The sequence below is a fragment of the Lagopus leucura genome, unplaced genomic scaffold (genome assembly GCF_019238085.1).
Source record: "Lagopus leucura isolate 7727_CA_CO unplaced genomic scaffold, USGS_WTPT01 Super-Scaffold_73, whole genome shotgun sequence".
NCBI classification, from domain to species: domain Eukaryota; kingdom Metazoa; phylum Chordata; class Aves; order Galliformes; family Phasianidae; genus Lagopus; species Lagopus leucura.
In genome coordinates this window covers 86,507,211-86,525,627 of record NW_024962252.1, presented here as the reverse complement: position 1 = coordinate 86,525,627, position 18,417 = coordinate 86,507,211, and the positions used below count along the sequence as shown (strand labels likewise).

At 37.5% G+C, this 18,417-nt stretch overlaps 1 protein-coding gene across 3 annotated transcripts in view; it reads left to right on the top strand.

Annotated features, from left to right (window-relative positions):
- Positions 1 to 18,417, top strand: part of LIN9 (lin-9 DREAM MuvB core complex component) — a 38,180-nt gene that overhangs the window by 4,315 nt on the left and 15,448 nt on the right. For 2 of the 3 annotated variants that reach the window (XM_042895156.1, XM_042895155.1), the window contains exons 2-6: positions 6,001 to 6,033; positions 7,034 to 7,128; positions 10,759 to 10,863; positions 12,738 to 12,871; positions 15,609 to 15,734. In XM_042895156.1, the coding sequence (XP_042751090.1) occupies positions 6,001 to 6,033; positions 7,034 to 7,128; positions 10,759 to 10,863; positions 12,738 to 12,871; positions 15,609 to 15,734 (493 nt within the window). Of the gene's footprint in view, positions 1 to 582; positions 653 to 6,000; positions 6,034 to 7,033; positions 7,129 to 10,758; positions 10,864 to 12,737; positions 12,872 to 15,608; positions 15,735 to 18,417 lie in introns of those variants that run through there. The other variant, XM_042895158.1, reaches the window with a different exon arrangement.

The window sequence follows — 18,417 nt, the reverse complement described above, 5'->3', positions numbered from 1 at the left end:
TGGTAAGACTATGCAGCTTCACTTTCAAATTGGAAATCTGATTCAGTGGAGCTTGTGCCAGTGTTCTGGTAGCACCTGCTGCCCTGGCAAGTTGTGTAACATGACTGGGCAGTGGGTACTTCTTAACCCAGGAGGGAGTTAACACCAACAACCTCAACAACCAAAAAGGTGGCAGTGTATGAATTAACATGCATTTGATGGAGTTGAAGCCTTTTCTCACTGGTGTTGCAAGGGGGAGAGTGAAACAGTAACACCGTGTGCAGAAAGTCCTGTGAAGAAAGAGAATTTCTATAGCAAAACCTGTCACTGAAAAATTCCAGAGTATTAAAATATGCAGAATTACCTTAAATACTGATCATTGGATTTATATTTTGAAGACAGAATTGTTTCTTCAGACGGTTGGGTTGATGCCCAATGGGTGACTAATTTTAGTCAGTTCCTTTTTCCTCCCTTTGTCTCCTGGTGATTCTGCAGCAGAGGTAAGCAGTGGGCAGTTGTACTGTGCAAGCCAGATGGCTGTTTCTCTTGCTCGCAGGAGGAAAAAGCAGTTGATCGTATTAAAGTGTAAATAATGCTGCCTTTTCTCTTGCTTCTAGGAATACAACCTTATTTGTGAATTGCTTGGTTTTAAAGTACATGGAGTAAAGCTGAGGTGAGGCAATGATCTAGCACATAGTGTGCAAATGTGGTTAGCAGACAGGATTAGTCCTGGCACACAGCTATGTATTTTTGCATTCCTGTGCACTAGTAAGCCCTCAGAATGGGTTCCATGGGAGTGAGATGCCATCTCTGCAGAAATACAGGTATGCCAAGCTTGTTATGGGGTCATCAGCATGAGGCTGATGAGCGAGTGAGCTACTGAGCTGTTGCTGAGTGCTGTGGTTGTGATGCACACAGAAAAACAATTGCAAGCTACAGGTGAATCAGAGCCAGAATGTGATAGCAGGAGGTAGCACAGTGTAAGTTCATGCAATGCAAATACTGACAATGGTAGTGTGTTGCCAAATCTGTATTGGTAGATGTTACTAATAGTTTGTAGGGTCTTGTGTTTTAGCATAGACAGAAGGGAAGGGAACGAGCATCTTTTATCCCACGGATGGAAAGTGCAGCACAGGGTAGCATTTAAGGCAGAAATCATCATCTTTGCTCTCAGCACATTTTCCAGCCATGGTTCCAAGCACCTTTCCCTGCATAGCAAGTTGTTCTGCTCTGACACTTCCCTCAGCAGCCGAAGGAGGGATGGGGCTTACCTCTCACCACTTTAGTTTTCCATCCCTAGGGCAAAGCAGCCATGAGCCTGGCTCCATTGTGGGCATTTGAGGCAAAAACTCAGCAGAGCCTTGAGATTACAGCACTTGGGAAAGGGCACAGGACATGTTTTGTGGCTGCTAAACAGTACCCACAGCAATCATTTTGAACAGCTTGCCTTCAGAATTGTCTATTACCATGGTATCAACATGTTGCCCAACATGAGAATGCAGTGTTTTTAAAACAGATGTTTTGGCATTGTGGTTATTCTCTGCACAAGTCCTGTAAAAAGGATTCACAAGACTGAAAAAATTGCCTTCTACCCAGTGTTAAACTAGGATTTGGAAATATGCAAATGTCAATTTGATTAGTAGGCTCATAACATGAGGAGAATGCTGATCCATCCATACTGCAAGCTAAAAGTTAGTGGTCTGTTGTTACCTGAGGTTTCGGGGAGCATTTAAGCTTTGAAACTCAGGCTTTTGTGTGGTGTGTGCTTTTAATTTTCTAAGCTTTCCTGAATGAGCTGCTGTTTTAGCGGGCAATCATTGAAGTGTTTCCTTTGATTAAACAAGTCACACTGAGCTTGTGTAGGTGAATGATGTCTGGGAGGGTTCATGACTCAACCTGTAATAAAGGCTTGTGTTTTTCCCTTCTCCACAAGTTTCCTTAGCCACACCATTTTTAGAGCCAGTAGTGTAGCTTGATGATGTGGGCTTTAGAGATTTTCCTGCAAGCAGCAATAAAATGAATGCTCACCTGTGCCAAATGTAGAAAATGTTTTAACAATCTGATGAGAAAAGTTTTCTTATTATATTATCACTTATCTAAACAATATAATTGCCTATATTGATTTAGATATGCTCTTGGAACTCCTCTTTGTACTCATGTACCACTAAAATCAGTAACTTTGGAACATTGCTTGGGTCATTTGTAACTTTTGTTTTCAAAAACATAATCAGCTGTTACAAATTCACTATTTGAAAGAGTGACTGAAGAGTCTTTCACAAATTTAATGCTTTTGTCTGTGTTCCTACTTAAAATAAAAGGATAATTGTTGAGAAGTTGTTTTGCTTATATGTTAATATTGAAAATCTCCAGCAGGGCGTTCACAGCTCCTCATACTGAATCGCAGTGATATTCCTAGAATCACAGAATGGCTTAGGTTGGAAGAGACCTTAACGATCATAGAATCATTAAGGTTGGAAAAGACCTCTAAAATTATCTAGTCCAACTGTCCGCCTAACACCAGCATTGCCCACTAAACCTTGTTCCTTTGTACCACATCTACACGTTTCTTGAAACACCCCCAGGGACACTGACTCCACCACCTCCCTGGCAGCAGTTGTGCATTTTGCTGTGCTTCATCCCAAAGTTGTCTTATTTCCAGTCTCAGTCACCTCCGTGATGCAGTGAACCCGGAGGACCTGGAAATAGATTTTGGCCGCAACATTCCATGTGATGCGTAGGCCTTCTTTGCTTCCACCCATTTCTTGTGAAGCGTTTAATGTTCGCACAAATGAAATCTGCCTGCTCGTCATAATAGGTATTTACATTCAAGTGTATGTGTGTGTTCTGCTTTTATCTCTGTAATTAAAGCGCTGATTAAAAAGACTGCCAGCGATTATGTAATTGTATTCAGAACAGAAGTAGTGTACAAAATTAGCCCCTATTTAATGTGGGGTTGTGATGGTATGAATCCAATAATTATTGCAACCGAAAATTAGAATTGTTTCAGAAAACTTAGTCTATTCTGAACAATAGTGATCTTTATGATTTCTGAAATGTTTTTGTCTGTATTAAACGTTGGGTGTGTTTTGTTGAAATCTGTTACTACTCAGAAGGTCATCCTGGTTTCAGTTTTTGTGTCCCTGGTTGAACATGAAATACTGCCAAACTAAATGGAAAATAGAAGGGATTGGGCTGTTTTCCTTGAAGTTTGATAAGACAAGAAAACTTGACAAGAAAATCTATGCATCAAGTTACTGTCTATAAGGTAAAATTAAGCTTAGTTACACATCTCTGCTGTCATTTTGATATTCTACATTTATTCTAATACTTTAAACTAGATATTTTCTGCAATTTGTTACATTAAAATATTTCAGTTTTACTTCAAATTCACCTAGATTGGAAAATATACAATAGCTTTAATTTACCCATTAATATCTTTGTGATATAAAGCTACTCCTCAGTTACAAGAGGTGAATCCACTTGGAACCAGGTCAGCACAGAAGCAAGTTCCATAACTTTTATGTTACCAAAGCAGGTTCTGCCTGACCAACCTGATCCTTCTATGAGCGAGTGACCTGCTTGGTAGATGAGAAGAAAGCGGTTGCTGTACTCTACCTATAGTTCAGCAAAGCCTTTGACACTGTCTTCCATAGTATTGTTATTGAGAAGTTGGCAGCCTGTGGCTCTTTGCTGGGTGGAGAACTGGGCCCAAAGAGTGGTGGTGAATGGAGTTACATCCAGCAGGTGATCAGTCACCAGAGATGTTCCCCAGGGGTCAGTACTGGGGCCTGTCCTGTTTAGTAGCTTTACTGATGAGGGGATTGAGTGCACCCTCAGGAAGTTTGCATTCGATGCCAAGTTGGGGGAAGTGTTGATCTGCCTGGGAGTAGGAAGGACAGTATCTGGAGCGTCTGGACAGGCTGGATGGATGGGCTGAAGCCAATGGGATGGAGTCCAACACAACCAAGTCACAACAACCCCAGGCAATGTTATGGGCTTGGGGTGGAGTGGCTGAAGGACCTGTGTAGAAGAATGGATGTGGGAGTGTTGGCTGACACTCGGCTGATCATGAGCCAGCAGTATGACCAAGAAGGCCAATGGCATCCTGACTTGTATCAGCAATAGTGCAGCCAGCGGGAGCAGGGAGGGCATCGTCCCCCTGTACTCAGCTCTGGTGAGGCTGCACCTTGAGTACTGTGTTTGGTTCTGGGCCCCTCACTACAGGAATGTCCCTGAGGCCCTGGAGCATGTCCAGAAAAGGGCTGTGAAGGGTCTGAAGCACAAGTCTTATGAGGAGCAGCTCAGAGAGCTGAGATTGTTCAGTCTGGAGGAGGCTCAGGGTGACCTTATCGCTCTCTACAACTGCCTGAAAGGAGGTTGTGGCGAGGTGAGGCTCAGCTCTTCTCCTGGATAACCAGTGATAGAATGAGAGTGAATGGTCTCAAGTTGTGCCGTAAGAGGTTCAGGTTGGCATATTAGGAAAAATTTATTCTCCAAAAGAGCGCTTAGGTGCTGGAATGGGCTGCCCAGGGAGGTGGTGGAGTCACCATCCCTTGAAGTGTTCAAGAAATGTTCAGATGTTGCCCTAAGGGATTTGGTTTAGTGGGGAAGTAGTATTGGTGGTAGGTGGATGGTTGGACTATATGATCTTGGAGGTCTTTTCCAGCCTTGGCGATTCCATCAGTGTGTGATTCAAGCTGTCAAAGTTTATTTCACCTGTGAAAGAAATGTGCAGGAAGGGCAAAGGTGTAGGCCAAGTGTGTTACCTTGTAGTTGAGCAGCTTGAAAGAAACTGGGAGAGGGGCCTTCCGAACCACCAATGAGTGAAAGCTTGTTCTGTTTCATTGCTCAAACTCAAACAGTTGTTGTCAGCAAACATTGAAAGAATAAGGAATGCAGGTGCTTGTTTGTTGTTTCTTTTTTTTTTTTCTTCTGTCCTCACTTCTCCTGTGTTCATTTCCAACAGCCCACCCCAAGCCAAAATACCTTGTTCTCTTGGAAAGGGGCAATATTTCATTCTTGGCTCTGTGACTTCCCTGTAATGTGTCCCCTTGAAGCAAAGATCTGGCATTACGAAGTTAGTGGGCTTAGGGCACAGATCAGAAGAGTCGCAAGCAAAGGGATTTCCAGACCTTTGGAGCAAAAAATTCTCTCTGGAACTGCAGTTTGTGAGAAGCTGAAGGAAGGACCTGGGGAAAGTGAGGAGGCAGAGGAGGAAGCAGTGCTAGAAGGAAAGATTGCAACAGTGGGACATAAGTGGGAAGGTAAGGTTGATTTGAGAAGAAGTCGTGAAGTTCTGGAAGCACTTTCAAGCAGAAATACATTTCCCTTTGTCTTCTCTTATTGTAAGCGCTTCCAACGTTTTCTTCTTAGAGAGCCATTTGCTGACTGTAGAGCATGAGGACAGTGGTGAGGCCTAGCTTTTACTTTTCTCACCCAGAACCATACAGATCTTACAGATGCCATTCAAGGGGAGCAGTGAAGTTCTGATGGATGCACTGCACAGTTTGAAAACTGAAAGCAAAGCAAGGATTGTGTCTACATTTCTAATGCCTGAATCTGCTGCAAGGAGGTACTACTGGGGGCAACTGGCTATCTGACCACCTGCTTTTGATCCAAGCTTAGAACACACACAAACTACCTCTTGTGTGGACACTTCTGGCACTGAAGAATTTTGAATTAGTCGGATGATTAAAAGAAAGTTATTTACTGTATCCTAGTAAATCATGTAATGTAGTTGCACCTGTGTGTTATTTGGATGTTAAGCCTGTTGAGAAGCTGCTGTGGTGAATGAAAGTGCTCAGCATCTGAAACAGTTCTGTAAGTGTGAAGCTAAAGGAAGAACAAAAAGAGTTTTATTGGGTCATAATCATCTAATACTGTCCTTGGTGCAGTGGGAGGTGTCTTGAGTTCCCTCATTCAACTGTGAAAGTTTTAATATTCTCATTTCTTCCTAAGAATTAAGAATGAATAAGTTGTACACTTCAAAATTGTTTATGTGGATTTTCTGATATATTTCAGGTTCTTCAGCGAAAGCACTGGTGAGCTTGAAAGGTAAGAAGATAACGTGTTATTTACATGGGCAAATGAAACACCCACTCTGACTTTCATGTATGCTTAGTTTCTGGCTCTAAAACATGAAGAATATAACACTGAAAAATATTTGGTTTTGATGTTTTGTTGTGTTTTCTTAAAATATCATTAGTTTTGTTGTTCTTATTAGTTAGCTCTGTAGGCTGATAATGCTTGGTGGTTGAAACTGCGTACGTTGTGGTGTGTTCAGACACTGTTCTTCTGGATGGCATTCCTGAAAAGTGTTACTTCTTAAGCATTGCTTAGGCGGCAGGTTTGATGAGAAAATTGAGGTAATTTTTCCTCTCTGGAGGCTGAGACAGGAGAAGGATTCTTGGTGAGATCTATACATGTGACAAATTTTACTTTAGGAAGGAAATTCATAATCTCTTTGTGTTTTCTGTCAGCAAGTTGTAGGCTAACTCAAAAAACTATTTCTTTTCTTTGAAATGAGCGTTACATACAACTTTTGAATACTTAAAATCTGCCTAACAATAGAGAAGTTTCATTACATATTACGAGGCTTGTACTCCACGAGGAAAATGACATGGTTTGCTGAATCTCTTTTAATTAACATAGCTTGTTTCACTTAAATTTGTTTTACTTGTTGGTTTGCACCTGCTTAATCACTTTATTTTCCCCAAGATTCAGTTTTAGCTTGTCACCCTGACAGGGGAAGTAATGGAAGTAACTGATTTCACCAAAGGAGGTTTTATGAAATCTAAACTTTGTTTCAGAAATAATGAAGATCTTTTCACGTTTCTCCTTTTTTAATTGATGTTCAGAGTTATTTAATAAAAATGCTGCAATCTAAAATCCACTTATATTTGAATCTAAAGAAGGAATGCAAGTAAAATAAATGCATAGTAGTAGTGGATGATGTTACATTAGGTTTCAGATAGTAGTTAATACTCCTAAGTATATATGCATATATACATTTATATAGTGTATATATATTAATGACATGAATTTCTCACAACAGAGGGAAGTTTGTCCAATACGTGGAATGAAAAATATAATTCACTGCAGAAAACTCCTATTTGGAAAAGCAAGAATGTTGGCTCTACTGTGGAAATGGTAAGAAGCAATAAAAAGACAACTTTTGGATTGGCAAAATACGATGAAGTTGATAAAAAAATTTGGCTGAGAATTCATAGTTTCTTAATCTCAGAATGTTAAACTGTCTGCTTCACAAGCAGTCTACGAAGTTCCAATATGAATTGAAAGCATTTTTTATAAATGAATAAGCAAACAAATTAAATTGCTGACCTTGTTCAAGATAGCTGCTAAACATTTTCTCTCATTGACCATTTATTTTATCTCATGAAATATCTTATTTCTGATTTAGGCTCGGAACTGACGCGTAAGGAAAAGGAAGGGGGAATGTCACTTCCATCCTTGTGCCTTCTGAGGGGGATATTTTAATAAAGATGAAGGGATGTCAGTGAAATGTTCTGCAGTATTCTGAGAGGACTCATAAGAGGACCTTGAGTTAAAGAATGTCCTTGGTATAGGGAAGTAAAAGTCAAAGAGCCTGAATCTTCCAAAATCATGTAGCCACTGTTAGGCTGACCATTTCCCCCTCTCTGTTTGAAGTATTCCATTGTCACTTCTTTCCCCGTTGTATCAAGTTCAACCTTTTCTTGATTAGTCCAGGTGTTCTCAACCTTACCTAGCTTTTTAATGTTTGTTTGGTTTTGCCAGCAGCTCTGATAGCTAGTTTGTCTGCATGTGTGTTAGTGTACTCTTCTTACTACAGACTGAAGAATGTATGAAATACTCTCTCAATCGCTATGCAGATCTTTCTCCTACACTTTTTTGATGCCAACTTTTTCCAGAGTACTAAAGTAATTACAATCAACTTTCCAGCTCTCACTTTTTTTTTTTTTTTTTTTTTTTAAATTTTAATTCAAGTCATAATTTATTTATTGTGAAGTGCTTGTTTATTAGAAGTGGAGAATTATGTTTGGAAACTATTGCATTTGCCAGCTCTGCATGCAACCAAAATACCTGAGCAGTATCTAGTAGTGCATTAAAGCAGTGTGACTAACATCTGTCACCTAGTTTGTTCAGTGACTTTTTTTTCTCCCTGTGGAGAAAATCTTACTCAGAGAAAGTGTTTATTTTGGGAGGATTCATGGAGATGTATGTGCACACATTGCTGAGTGCTTATGCTGGGGAACTACAAAAGTCTACAAAATGCAGCTCCAGGCAGTGACTGCAACTTTGCTATGGCCCTGACTTCCTGACAGAGTTCATGACAGTTTCCAGCTGTGTCCCAGGAATGGTTATCTTCTCACAGAAACAAGCTTTACTGGCAATATAGAAGATTATATGCTCTATACAACAGAAGTCAGTAGCTGTAACATTAACATCAAAAACTATAATATCAAAACTTTGTCTGTCTCTAGGTACTCTAGATATCAAAAATAAGGAGTGAAACTTTGAATTTAACTCAGTATTTTATATAAAGCTGGGACGTGGGTCAGAGGATAGATTAATATGTTAGTAATGGCCCATGCTGCATAGATGCTATGTAGTCTTATATACTATTTTGAGATCCCAGTACACTAGGAGCTTTAGGTTGTGCTATTGATTGAAAAGTCTTTCCCAAAATGCCTGACCTATTTAGCTGAGGTGGATGTTGTTTCTTTTTGACAGCTGTTATTTTATTCTGGTGTTTGACGTCAATAATGCAGACTGTAAAACTTTGTTGTTTTGGGTGGTTCCTTGGAATAGAATTTGATAGCTTTTATTGAGGATTGGAAAGCAGTTCTATTGCAGTAACACAGCCTTAGTGGAAAGTTGAAGGAACTTTTAAGTTTTTCTAGGTGGAGTATTTTTATTCCTATATCACACATGATTTTAATCTGGTATAGCATCATCAAGTACTGCTGTACAGGCATTTGCGAGTGAAAAACAGATGTTCTGCAACCAGCATCTCAAACTTCAATACTGAAATGTAATAGAAAATATCCAAGAGAACTTGACCCCAAGTCTGGTAGCCAGAATGATGTGATTAAGGGGGGAAAAGGAAAGAAAAAAGAAAAAAAAAGAGTTTAGTAACATAGTAAGAGTCTTTATTGAAGCAGGATTGTGATTTCTTTCCACGCTTAAATGTTAGAGTAGTTCTGACCTTCCTTTTTTAGGCTGATAGCTTGTCAAGTTCAACAGAAATGGAATAAAAGAATATAAAGACATTATAATTTAAATCTAATATTGTTTTTAAGATTTAGTAAGTTGTCAGATTTGAAGAAATAAAATCAACACGTGTTTCTCTGTCTTCATGTACAACATCCAGAAAAATTAACATGGTAAACTAATCACTGATAATATGATGTGGGCATTATTCAGTTACCATGCTAATATATAGCTTCTCTGTTCAGCGTGTGTCTCTCTCCTGGTTCATAAAGTGTGTAAGAAATGGGAGTTTCCTTCTTCCATGTGCTTAGTCCAGCACATATACAGAACTATTATCCAACTGCAAGGGGGAAAACATACTTCCCTGGGAAAGCACCAGCTATTCTCATGGCATGGGACAAGCCAATTTTTTGCTACTACTAATGTATTCAATTAGAAACGTGTCCTTTCAGATATTTTAATCAGTTACAAGCTTATTAAATAAATTTCTCATATATAAATGCTTGTTAGTGAAGTTTTATTTTTCTTTCTTGATTTATTTTATGATTGCTACTTGGGACTTATTGTTGCTGTTAATATTCTTCATGTTGTGGAAGCTACAGATTTCATATCAATACCAATTTGCATCATTCCACCACTTCTACTGGCAGAAATGATTTCTGCATTTGTTTGACCTTCACTCATCACCTTTGTTAATAGTTTGAATTACAATGGTGCAGCCCTGAAATTCTGCAAAGGAGAGACACTTCAATTATGATTGGCTTCTGCTGCAGTTTTCATGGAAGGGAAAGCTTCTTGCTTTTAGTGTTGACAGCCAGTCAGAGATTACTGTTTTGACCTCATTGAAAACTCAAAATTTTTGTTATAGAGTAAAATGTTGAGGAATAACTAAACAGAAGTGTTAGAAAGGAGGGACAAGCTTCTTGGCACACATTTACAATATAATTTCTCATTTTTTAGTCAGCCTTCTCATTCTTTTTGGGTTATAACCTCTTAGCATGAGTAAATTTTTGTCAACATAAATTCTAATTTCTTCTCTTATCTGATAGCTTGATAACTTATACAAGCTTTACGTTCTTCAGATGTGAACTTAGAATTCTCTAGTGTAGGTACTTCCAGTAAATTAAAAGTAATAATAGTAAAATAATATACTCGTATAATCCGTGCAAAAAAAATATATACAGCTAATATTTTTGATGAGAGCATACCGAAACACAGTTTAGACAATTTGTTTTACCAAAAATTTAGAACAAACTGTTTAAGAGAGGTGTTTATAGCCAACATAAGTAATGTATTAAGCTTAGATATACAAGCGTTCAGACATCTAACTCATCTGGATACAAGTGGGAGTTAGGTTCTAAATTCTTGCCTGGGACTGGGCCATCAGCAGGGTAATGGATAATGGTTAGCACTGGAAAACCTTGATCCTTAAATTCCTTGTGCCTTAAAACTAGTAGGTGGCAAGAGAAAGGCATTCCATTTCTCTCACTGTGAATACCGTGCATGAACAGAGAAATCTGTTTTTATTTTTTTCTTGTAATTCATTCTCAATTTTGATATGTGCAGCCCTTCAGAAATTCAAAACGGAGTCGACTCTTCTGTGAAGAAGATGACAGACAAATAAACACAAGGTCACCCAAAAGAAATCAGAAGGTTGTGATGGTTCCACAGGTACCTACATGTATGCAGATATTTTTACCAAAAACAAGAACAAGCCCATATGTTTTAGTTGAAGAATAGAATATATTTGCTTTTCAAGTTGCAGTATCTGTCTATGAATATGCCTGTGAGGAAAGATGTTGCTAGGAGTAAGCCTCAATTCAAACCAGATTTGTATTTTCTTCATCATAACTGTGTTCCTACGATTGTTTATGAGAGCACTTGTTCTTTTTGATGCTGGACATAAGAATACAGAGCTAGAAAGCAGTCCAGAGTTACAGCATATCTTACTCCTGCACAAATTTATTCCACTTCAGTTAAAAATTGGCGAGGGTTCTTCCCCAGACTACATCATTTATAAGACTTCTATATAAATTAATATATTTCAGTAGTTAGAAACTTGCTGTAGAGTTATAACCTTCAATATATTCACAGCCATCTCTACCGTTGTCCTGAAATGATGCCATCCTCCAGTTCAGATAGCTTGTTTATCTGCTCCATTGCTTGACTGTCTGCTTCTTGGTATAGCACAAAAGAGTAGCAGTTATTTTTCTTGCCCTTTATTTGCTGTGTTAAACCAGGCATCATCTGTTTCAAAGAATTGGCTCTCTGACACTCCTTGTCATCCAAATCACTTCTCTGTGTACCATCACCTTGTGAGTCTAGATTTGCCACGCTGAACAAGTAGTACTTGAATATGCACCTTATGAACCATACTGTGCTGTGTAGAATGGGGAAGACTTAGTAACTGCTGTTTTGCTGGATTTGTTTTGTCAAAGATGTTTCTCTCTTTTGTTACTATGATTTCTTAACAGTCAAAAGGCCTGGATAATGTCCTATGCCTAGTTCATCTGTACTTAAATGTTGGCTTAGGAGGTCCCACAATTGCTAGAAAAACCTTTATGAGAGCCTACAGCTGCTTTAACACGTGGATCTTAACATTGTGCTAGCCTTTGTTTCCTGGAGTTCCAGTGGAAAAAAGGGGGGCTGTATATACCAAGTAGTGGTTAAGCATAACAGGTTGTCTCCTCCCAGTTTTTTCCTTTCAAGGTGCCTACCTTGTGCTTTATTCTGTTACTGCTGCTGAAGGTCATTTGTGAGCGTTTGGGAATGGATAACAACTAATTATGGCATAGGGACCCAGTTAAACTAATGTTCTTGAAAACTGTTATGTTTTCAGTAAGCTTTTCTTTCTGTTAGTCAAGATTGCCATCCCTGTAAGGAAATTACAGAGCTAGTTTTCTAGTCTTCTTTAAACAGTTCTTAGATTATGCATGTGATCTAAGACAGTGCCTTTCTGCAATTTATAAAATAGCTGTCAAACTTAGTTTAAACTTGATTGCTTATGTCCATGCTAGATACTCTTCCAGTTTATCAAAAAGTAGATGCTCTGCTCGGGGCTTTGACGTTATTGTGCTAGTTTCATCTGAAGTTTAAGAGTTATCAAGAGTAGAAGCAGTAGGGCAGATGAGGTGACTGATGCTGCTGGCATTTCAGCTACCACATCATGTATGCCAACTTGAAACTATTCTGTAGTGCCTCGAACATTTGAGGCCTGTGTGTGCTTCAGTACTTGTGTACTGTTATCAGCAATGTAGTTTCAGTGTAGGAAAAAGCTTTCCTTGGAAGAGCTTTGTGCGAAGATAATATGTTGTGCTGATCCTGCTAAAGTTTGCCATCTGTTTTGTTTGATTGCATTGCTGATAAAGTGCAGTAAGGTTTATTACAGATTTGCAGCAACAACAACAAATTTTCATGTAATAATATGTGGAATTAAAATGTAGCAATAGTTAATATATGAATTTGTATCAAGAAAATCTAGTTTAATGATTTGAGTATTGAAGGACAGCAGACTGTTTAACCGTTTCCTTTGTTTTACTATATAGAAGTTTAATACAACGATGTCAACACCAGACAAGAAAGCTTCACAGAAGATTGGTTTACGGCTTCGTAACCTGCTCAAACTTCCCAAAGCTCACAAGTGGTGCATATATGAATGGTTCTATTCTAATATAGATAAGTATGTGTCCTTCATATAAGCATATAAATATTCTATTAGTATAGAAACAAGTTGTTTTCTGAAATTGAACCGTACATTTCTATACACTGTTTAGACACTCCAGAGTTTATTCTTGAAAATGATTTTCTCTTTCTTTTTTATAATGAGCAACCTACTTGGGTAGGTCTTTTAGTTCTTGGAATGTCTCCTCATGGAAATAATTAATTTTTTATGGCCTCTGCCTCTAGCAGTTGCAAGATTTTGTTCATTTGTTTTTAGCTTCTTAAGCATGAGGTTAGCAGAACACTTATGGTTTTTGAACCCTTGGGTCAGTGGTGTACAATGAAGATGGAAAGGAGACTGCCTCTTCAGAAGATACCCATTCCCTACAAGTTGTAAACTTTTATTACTTATATTTCTTCCCTATTGTCCCTGTTATTTTTATTGTGATTGCAAACAGACTACTGGGTTGTGACTGTTCAGCTCTTCCCTAGATGTCAGCATCTTCTTAGATCTCCTAATCTCCCAAGTTGTTTCCAAAGTCTATGCTTCAGCCTTTATTGCTTAACACCACCTAGTAAGGTGGTATAAATTGTTTACAAGAACCATTTTAACTTAGTCCTAATCAAGGAATAAAATGCAAAAATTGTTACGGATTAACTGTTGTGTGAATCACTAATGTTTAATAAATTAAAGGGTGGCTTCAGAGTTAACAAGCATTCTTTTCCAGAATTTATTCATAATTACTGTTTTTGTTTCCAAATTTAATAAGAATTGCTGCAGCTCTTTTTGTTAACTTTAGCATGCAATCATAGCAGCAGAGAAACATTTTTGAATCTGTTCACCACAACCAGAAAAATTACATGTTCATTTCAGTTTGTTCTAAATTCATCTTCTGTGGGAGTTAGATCTTTTGAAAGAAGTAGTTTTTACATGTTTTTTTTTTCCTTCTTTTTTTTTCTTTTCCCCAGGAGGGAGGGAGTGGAAAGTCTACTTATTCTTAGTAGTAATTTTAGTATGTGACATATACAATCTTTTTTGTTCTTTTTCTTTTTTTTTAATTATACAACAGTCCAAGAACTTTTTATTCCCAAATGTCTGTGAAGCTTTAGGTCTATCAATAAACAAAAATTTGTTTTAGCAGGTAAATCCAAAAATCTCTTTCATAATTATCAGTGTATGCTTGTAATGCTACTAAGTTACAATCCTGTGAAGATATTATCATAGTTTAATTTATTAAGAAACTACATTTCTATGGAAGAAGAACTTTATGTTGTTGTGGGTGATAAGATCTAGGCAAGGTGAACCGCAGTAAAGTTTAAAGCATAGAGCTGTCAACTGATGAAATATGGCGCTCTCTACACATCTTACAATATTTTAACCAAATCTTATCCTAAATTGACATCATCAATTTAAGGGCCAATTACTTGCTGAAAGTTTGTAAAATACTTTAATCTTGGCAAATGTCATCTATGAGATTATTGGGTGATTTAAACTGTTTTAGTTGAGTTCTATCTACGGTGCTGTACGTAGAACCATTTTTCTGTAAAATCCCATTGACTTTGTTATGGTTGGAAACTTCTAGAGAGCATCTTACAAGGATCAGAGGGCCCCAGTTTGCTTACACCGTTTCCCAGAGCTTCCAGACTTGTAAATGCTGTGGGCTTACAGTTTGCCTGCTTAAAATTAAGTGACAGTAAAAATCAAATACAGATTCTTTCTCTTTCTTTCTCTTTCTTTTAAAAAGCTTTCCTTTACATGGACGTCTTATGTTACTGAAAGTAAATCTGATTAAAATAAAACTTTTTCTGCACTCCCTGATCTGTTTTTTGAACATGATTGATGACCCGTAGCAGTTTTTCTTTCCCCTCTTAAATCCCAATGCCCTGTAGAGAATGGAGGAAAGTGGCTTTATCTAGGATGCACTACTTTTGTTTTCACCAGGTGAGATCTATTCCGGTTGCACATGGTCTGTAATGATTAACCTGCTATTAGCTAGGCATATCCATTGCAACTCCCATGTTTTCTCAGCCCAAGAAGAATGTAGTACAAAGTAAAACACAGTCATAAAACATAAGGTGTATCTTTGTGTTATGACAGATCATAACACCTCAGAGAAGTTTGTAAGTGGGTAGGTTCTCTGAACTTTCACTTCTATTGTAGTAATCCTCTGCTTTGTCGTGGAGTCATGGTAGGATGTATATCTGGAGAGCTACAGAGACAGGTTGGCTCAATTTCTTGTATTTTGGGAACCTTCTGAGAATCTGATTTATTATTGAATGAATTTATGAAAAAGGAACCATTTTTCTATTCCTCAGTATCCTCTTGCACATTACTACTGTCCCTTCCTTTATTCTTAATACCTTGCTGTATCTTAATGGTTTCCTTCAGTGGGCTGCAGTGACTCCGTGACACTTTGTTGGCTTTGCTGAAGTTTCTTTTGATGCTCTTATACACATTACAAAGCAGAATGACTGTCTATGTTTCCCCATAGTAGCAAGATAGATGAACACTTTTAAACATCATTCATAGTAAGGCTCAAGCAGAACAATAGTCCTGGAAGCTTTCTGTCTTTTGTTTTCAACTGACTTGATTTCAGATTAAATTTATCCTTGAAATAGAATTAGGGACTTTTTATTTATATGTATTTGTACTTCTCATTTTCAATGTATTTCTTATTATGAATGGGCTTTTTTAAGAATCTTCTGACAAAAGTTTATTGAGTGTAGTTAATAGAGAGCCAATTATATTTTAACAGACCCCTATTTGAAGGAGATAATGATTTCTGTGTATGCCTGAAGGAATCTTTTCCAAATTTGAAAACCAGAAAATTGACAAGAGTTGAATGGGGAAAAATCAGACGATTAATGGGAAAACCACGGAGGTAATTCTTTTTTTTTCTTTTCATTTAATAACTGCATGTGGTTTCATGTTACCTGAATTGTTTTTTTTCTGGAATCATTTGGAATCATTTTGCATGTGGATAGTAAGTAACAAATGTGTGTGGAATAACTTTTTTTTAAAGTAATGTTCTCTGAGCATATACATCACTTCTCACCCCTCCGTTCTCAAAAGCTTGTACTTGAAATGTTCTCTACCCTCTCTAGATATGTGATAAGCTAAAGTATGTTGAAATTATTACTGCATCTTCTACGTTGCAGTGCTTCCTGGAATGGAAAGCAGGGCAGTTTTCCACTATGTATTTTCTAGAAATAAGTAGCTCTTCATAGGGAAAACAAGTGCACATTTTCATCTCATTTATTGTATTATTTCTTTAAACTATTTTCTAGATTTTCAGCTTCTCCTGGCCTGGCTGCCAAAACAAAGAGGGGAAAACTCAGTCATACAATATCAGACATTGTGGACAAGAATCCAGTATTGAATGAAGAGCATAGTTTTTTCTCTATTTAAGAATTCTTAACTTTTAAACCCACTGTCAGAACCATTACAGCTTGGAGAAGAAAAGGTTCAGGGGGTGATCTGATCTATATGTACAAATACGCGAAGGGAGGATATAAAAAAGAGAGAGACAGACTTTTTTCAGTGGTGTCTAGAGAAAGGGTAAAATGCGGTGGGCACAAACTCAAACACAGGAGGGTGCCTTCTGAACATAAGGAATTGTTTTATTTTTTTTTCACTGTGAGAGTGACTGAGGATTGGAGCAGGTTGCCAGGAGAAGTTCCTGCCTTGGAGATGCTCAAAGGCCATCTGGACATGGTCATGGGCAACCTGCTCTCAGTGTCCCTGTTTGAGCAGGGCAGTTGGACCAGATGTCTTCAGAGGTCCCTTCCAGCCTCAGCCATTTTGTGATTCCGTAAATTCTATAAGATCAGGAGAAAAATGGTAAATGATGTTGAGGTAAGAAAAGACTGGCTTATTAATGGAGTCTAAAGAATATAAAAATTAATTATTAAAATAATTAAACTAGTTTAAGCTTAACTGTGATATAGCTTTTAGTTTCTCTTCGCTATGCTTCTCTCGAAAAGGAAATTAGTATAGTTGAAGGTTATAATCTTTCATTCATTCGACTTCTGCCAAAGGTACGTATCGCTATATAAGGTCAACTTGCTTCATTCTACGATGCATTGGACCATTTAATTGTTACATCTTTTTTCTTTTTTTTTTTAAGCTGTCACATAGAAAGGGTTGTTTTGAAGAGGAGGAGGACCCACAGTTCTAAGTGGGCAAAAAGTTCTTTCACATAAATTCTGAAGTTAGAACCATGTGACTGGATATAATCTGATTTTGTTTGTTAACCAAAAGATTATGTGATCCTGCCTTATGTCAATTAGGCATTTCTGCCTTTTTTTTTTTTTTTTTTTTAATAATTTAAAACAAGAAAATATTGTCAATATTTTTCAAGATCTCAATAGAGTTCTTTTGTCTCAGTTTTAAAAGATTTTGAATGATTCTAAATCATTCAAGTGCTTTATGAAATAATTTTAATCTACTTCTGGAGTATAGTTTTTTATTATTTCTCTGTTGGAAATTTCTGATATCTGTCCACAGTCAGGTGCAAGTAAGATAAATACCATGGTAATACTGATATTTCCTCAGGAGGGAGAAGAAATAATATTTCACATTCATAGTGTTGATGGAGAAAATAACAGTGTCTCTGTGTGATAGCTGTGCACAAGGTTATTGTCTTTTTTTTTTCTTTCTTCTTCCATTTTATGTTATTAAATATAAATTAAATATATTGTAGTATTTTCTTATGTCTGCTGCTATGTTAAACATCCCATCACACCAGCAACAATGTGGTTGGATAGCACAGCAGTATTGTTCCTGGGAACCCACAAAGCTTGTAAGATTCCAGAAGGCTGTGAGAATATGTGCTACAAGAAAAAGAAGAGGAAGTTGTTAGTCTTGTCTACTCTATATAAATTTCACTGAGGTTGTGAAATAGGAATGAACATAAATTAAGTATAGGTATGCTTGTCCTGACATTATATGATGATGATGATCCCCCCCGTGTTTATTCAAATGGTGGTGTCCAAGGTAGAAACTGAGAGGCTTCTTAAGAGATTGAACACTTAGATGGAAAAATAAGGAAGTTGCAGTGTGATCTCTACATAGTTTTTGCCTTAACTTTTCTTCATAGTAATGGTACAAAAATGAATGAACATTTTGAAGAGAACATTTAGGAGATTTCCCATAACAGAAGGTAGAAATACTTTTCCCTTCCCATGACCCACAGTATCTGGGACAGTCTTTTTAAAGGCATCTGAGCTAGCAGTGAAAAATTCCCGATGCTTCTGTTGTAGGGCCTTAAGAATTGGTGGTTAGTATTTCAGGCTTTGAATTTCTAAGGGCATGAGTCAAAGAACATCAGACAGTATCTGCTGTTCCTGAAGTAAGATCTTGTGCATTACAAGGTCTAATACTAAATTCCATTCTTGCCTTTTTGTTTCTCTCATTTTTTGTCTTGCTATGATATTTTGTTCTCCTCAATGGAGCTGAAAGCTCTGACCTATATTTTGCTAGTTCATATTCATAGCCTATGGCAAGGATTATTTCACACTTTTTCCTCTCCAAAAATAAGTATGAAGAAAATAATATCTTTAAGA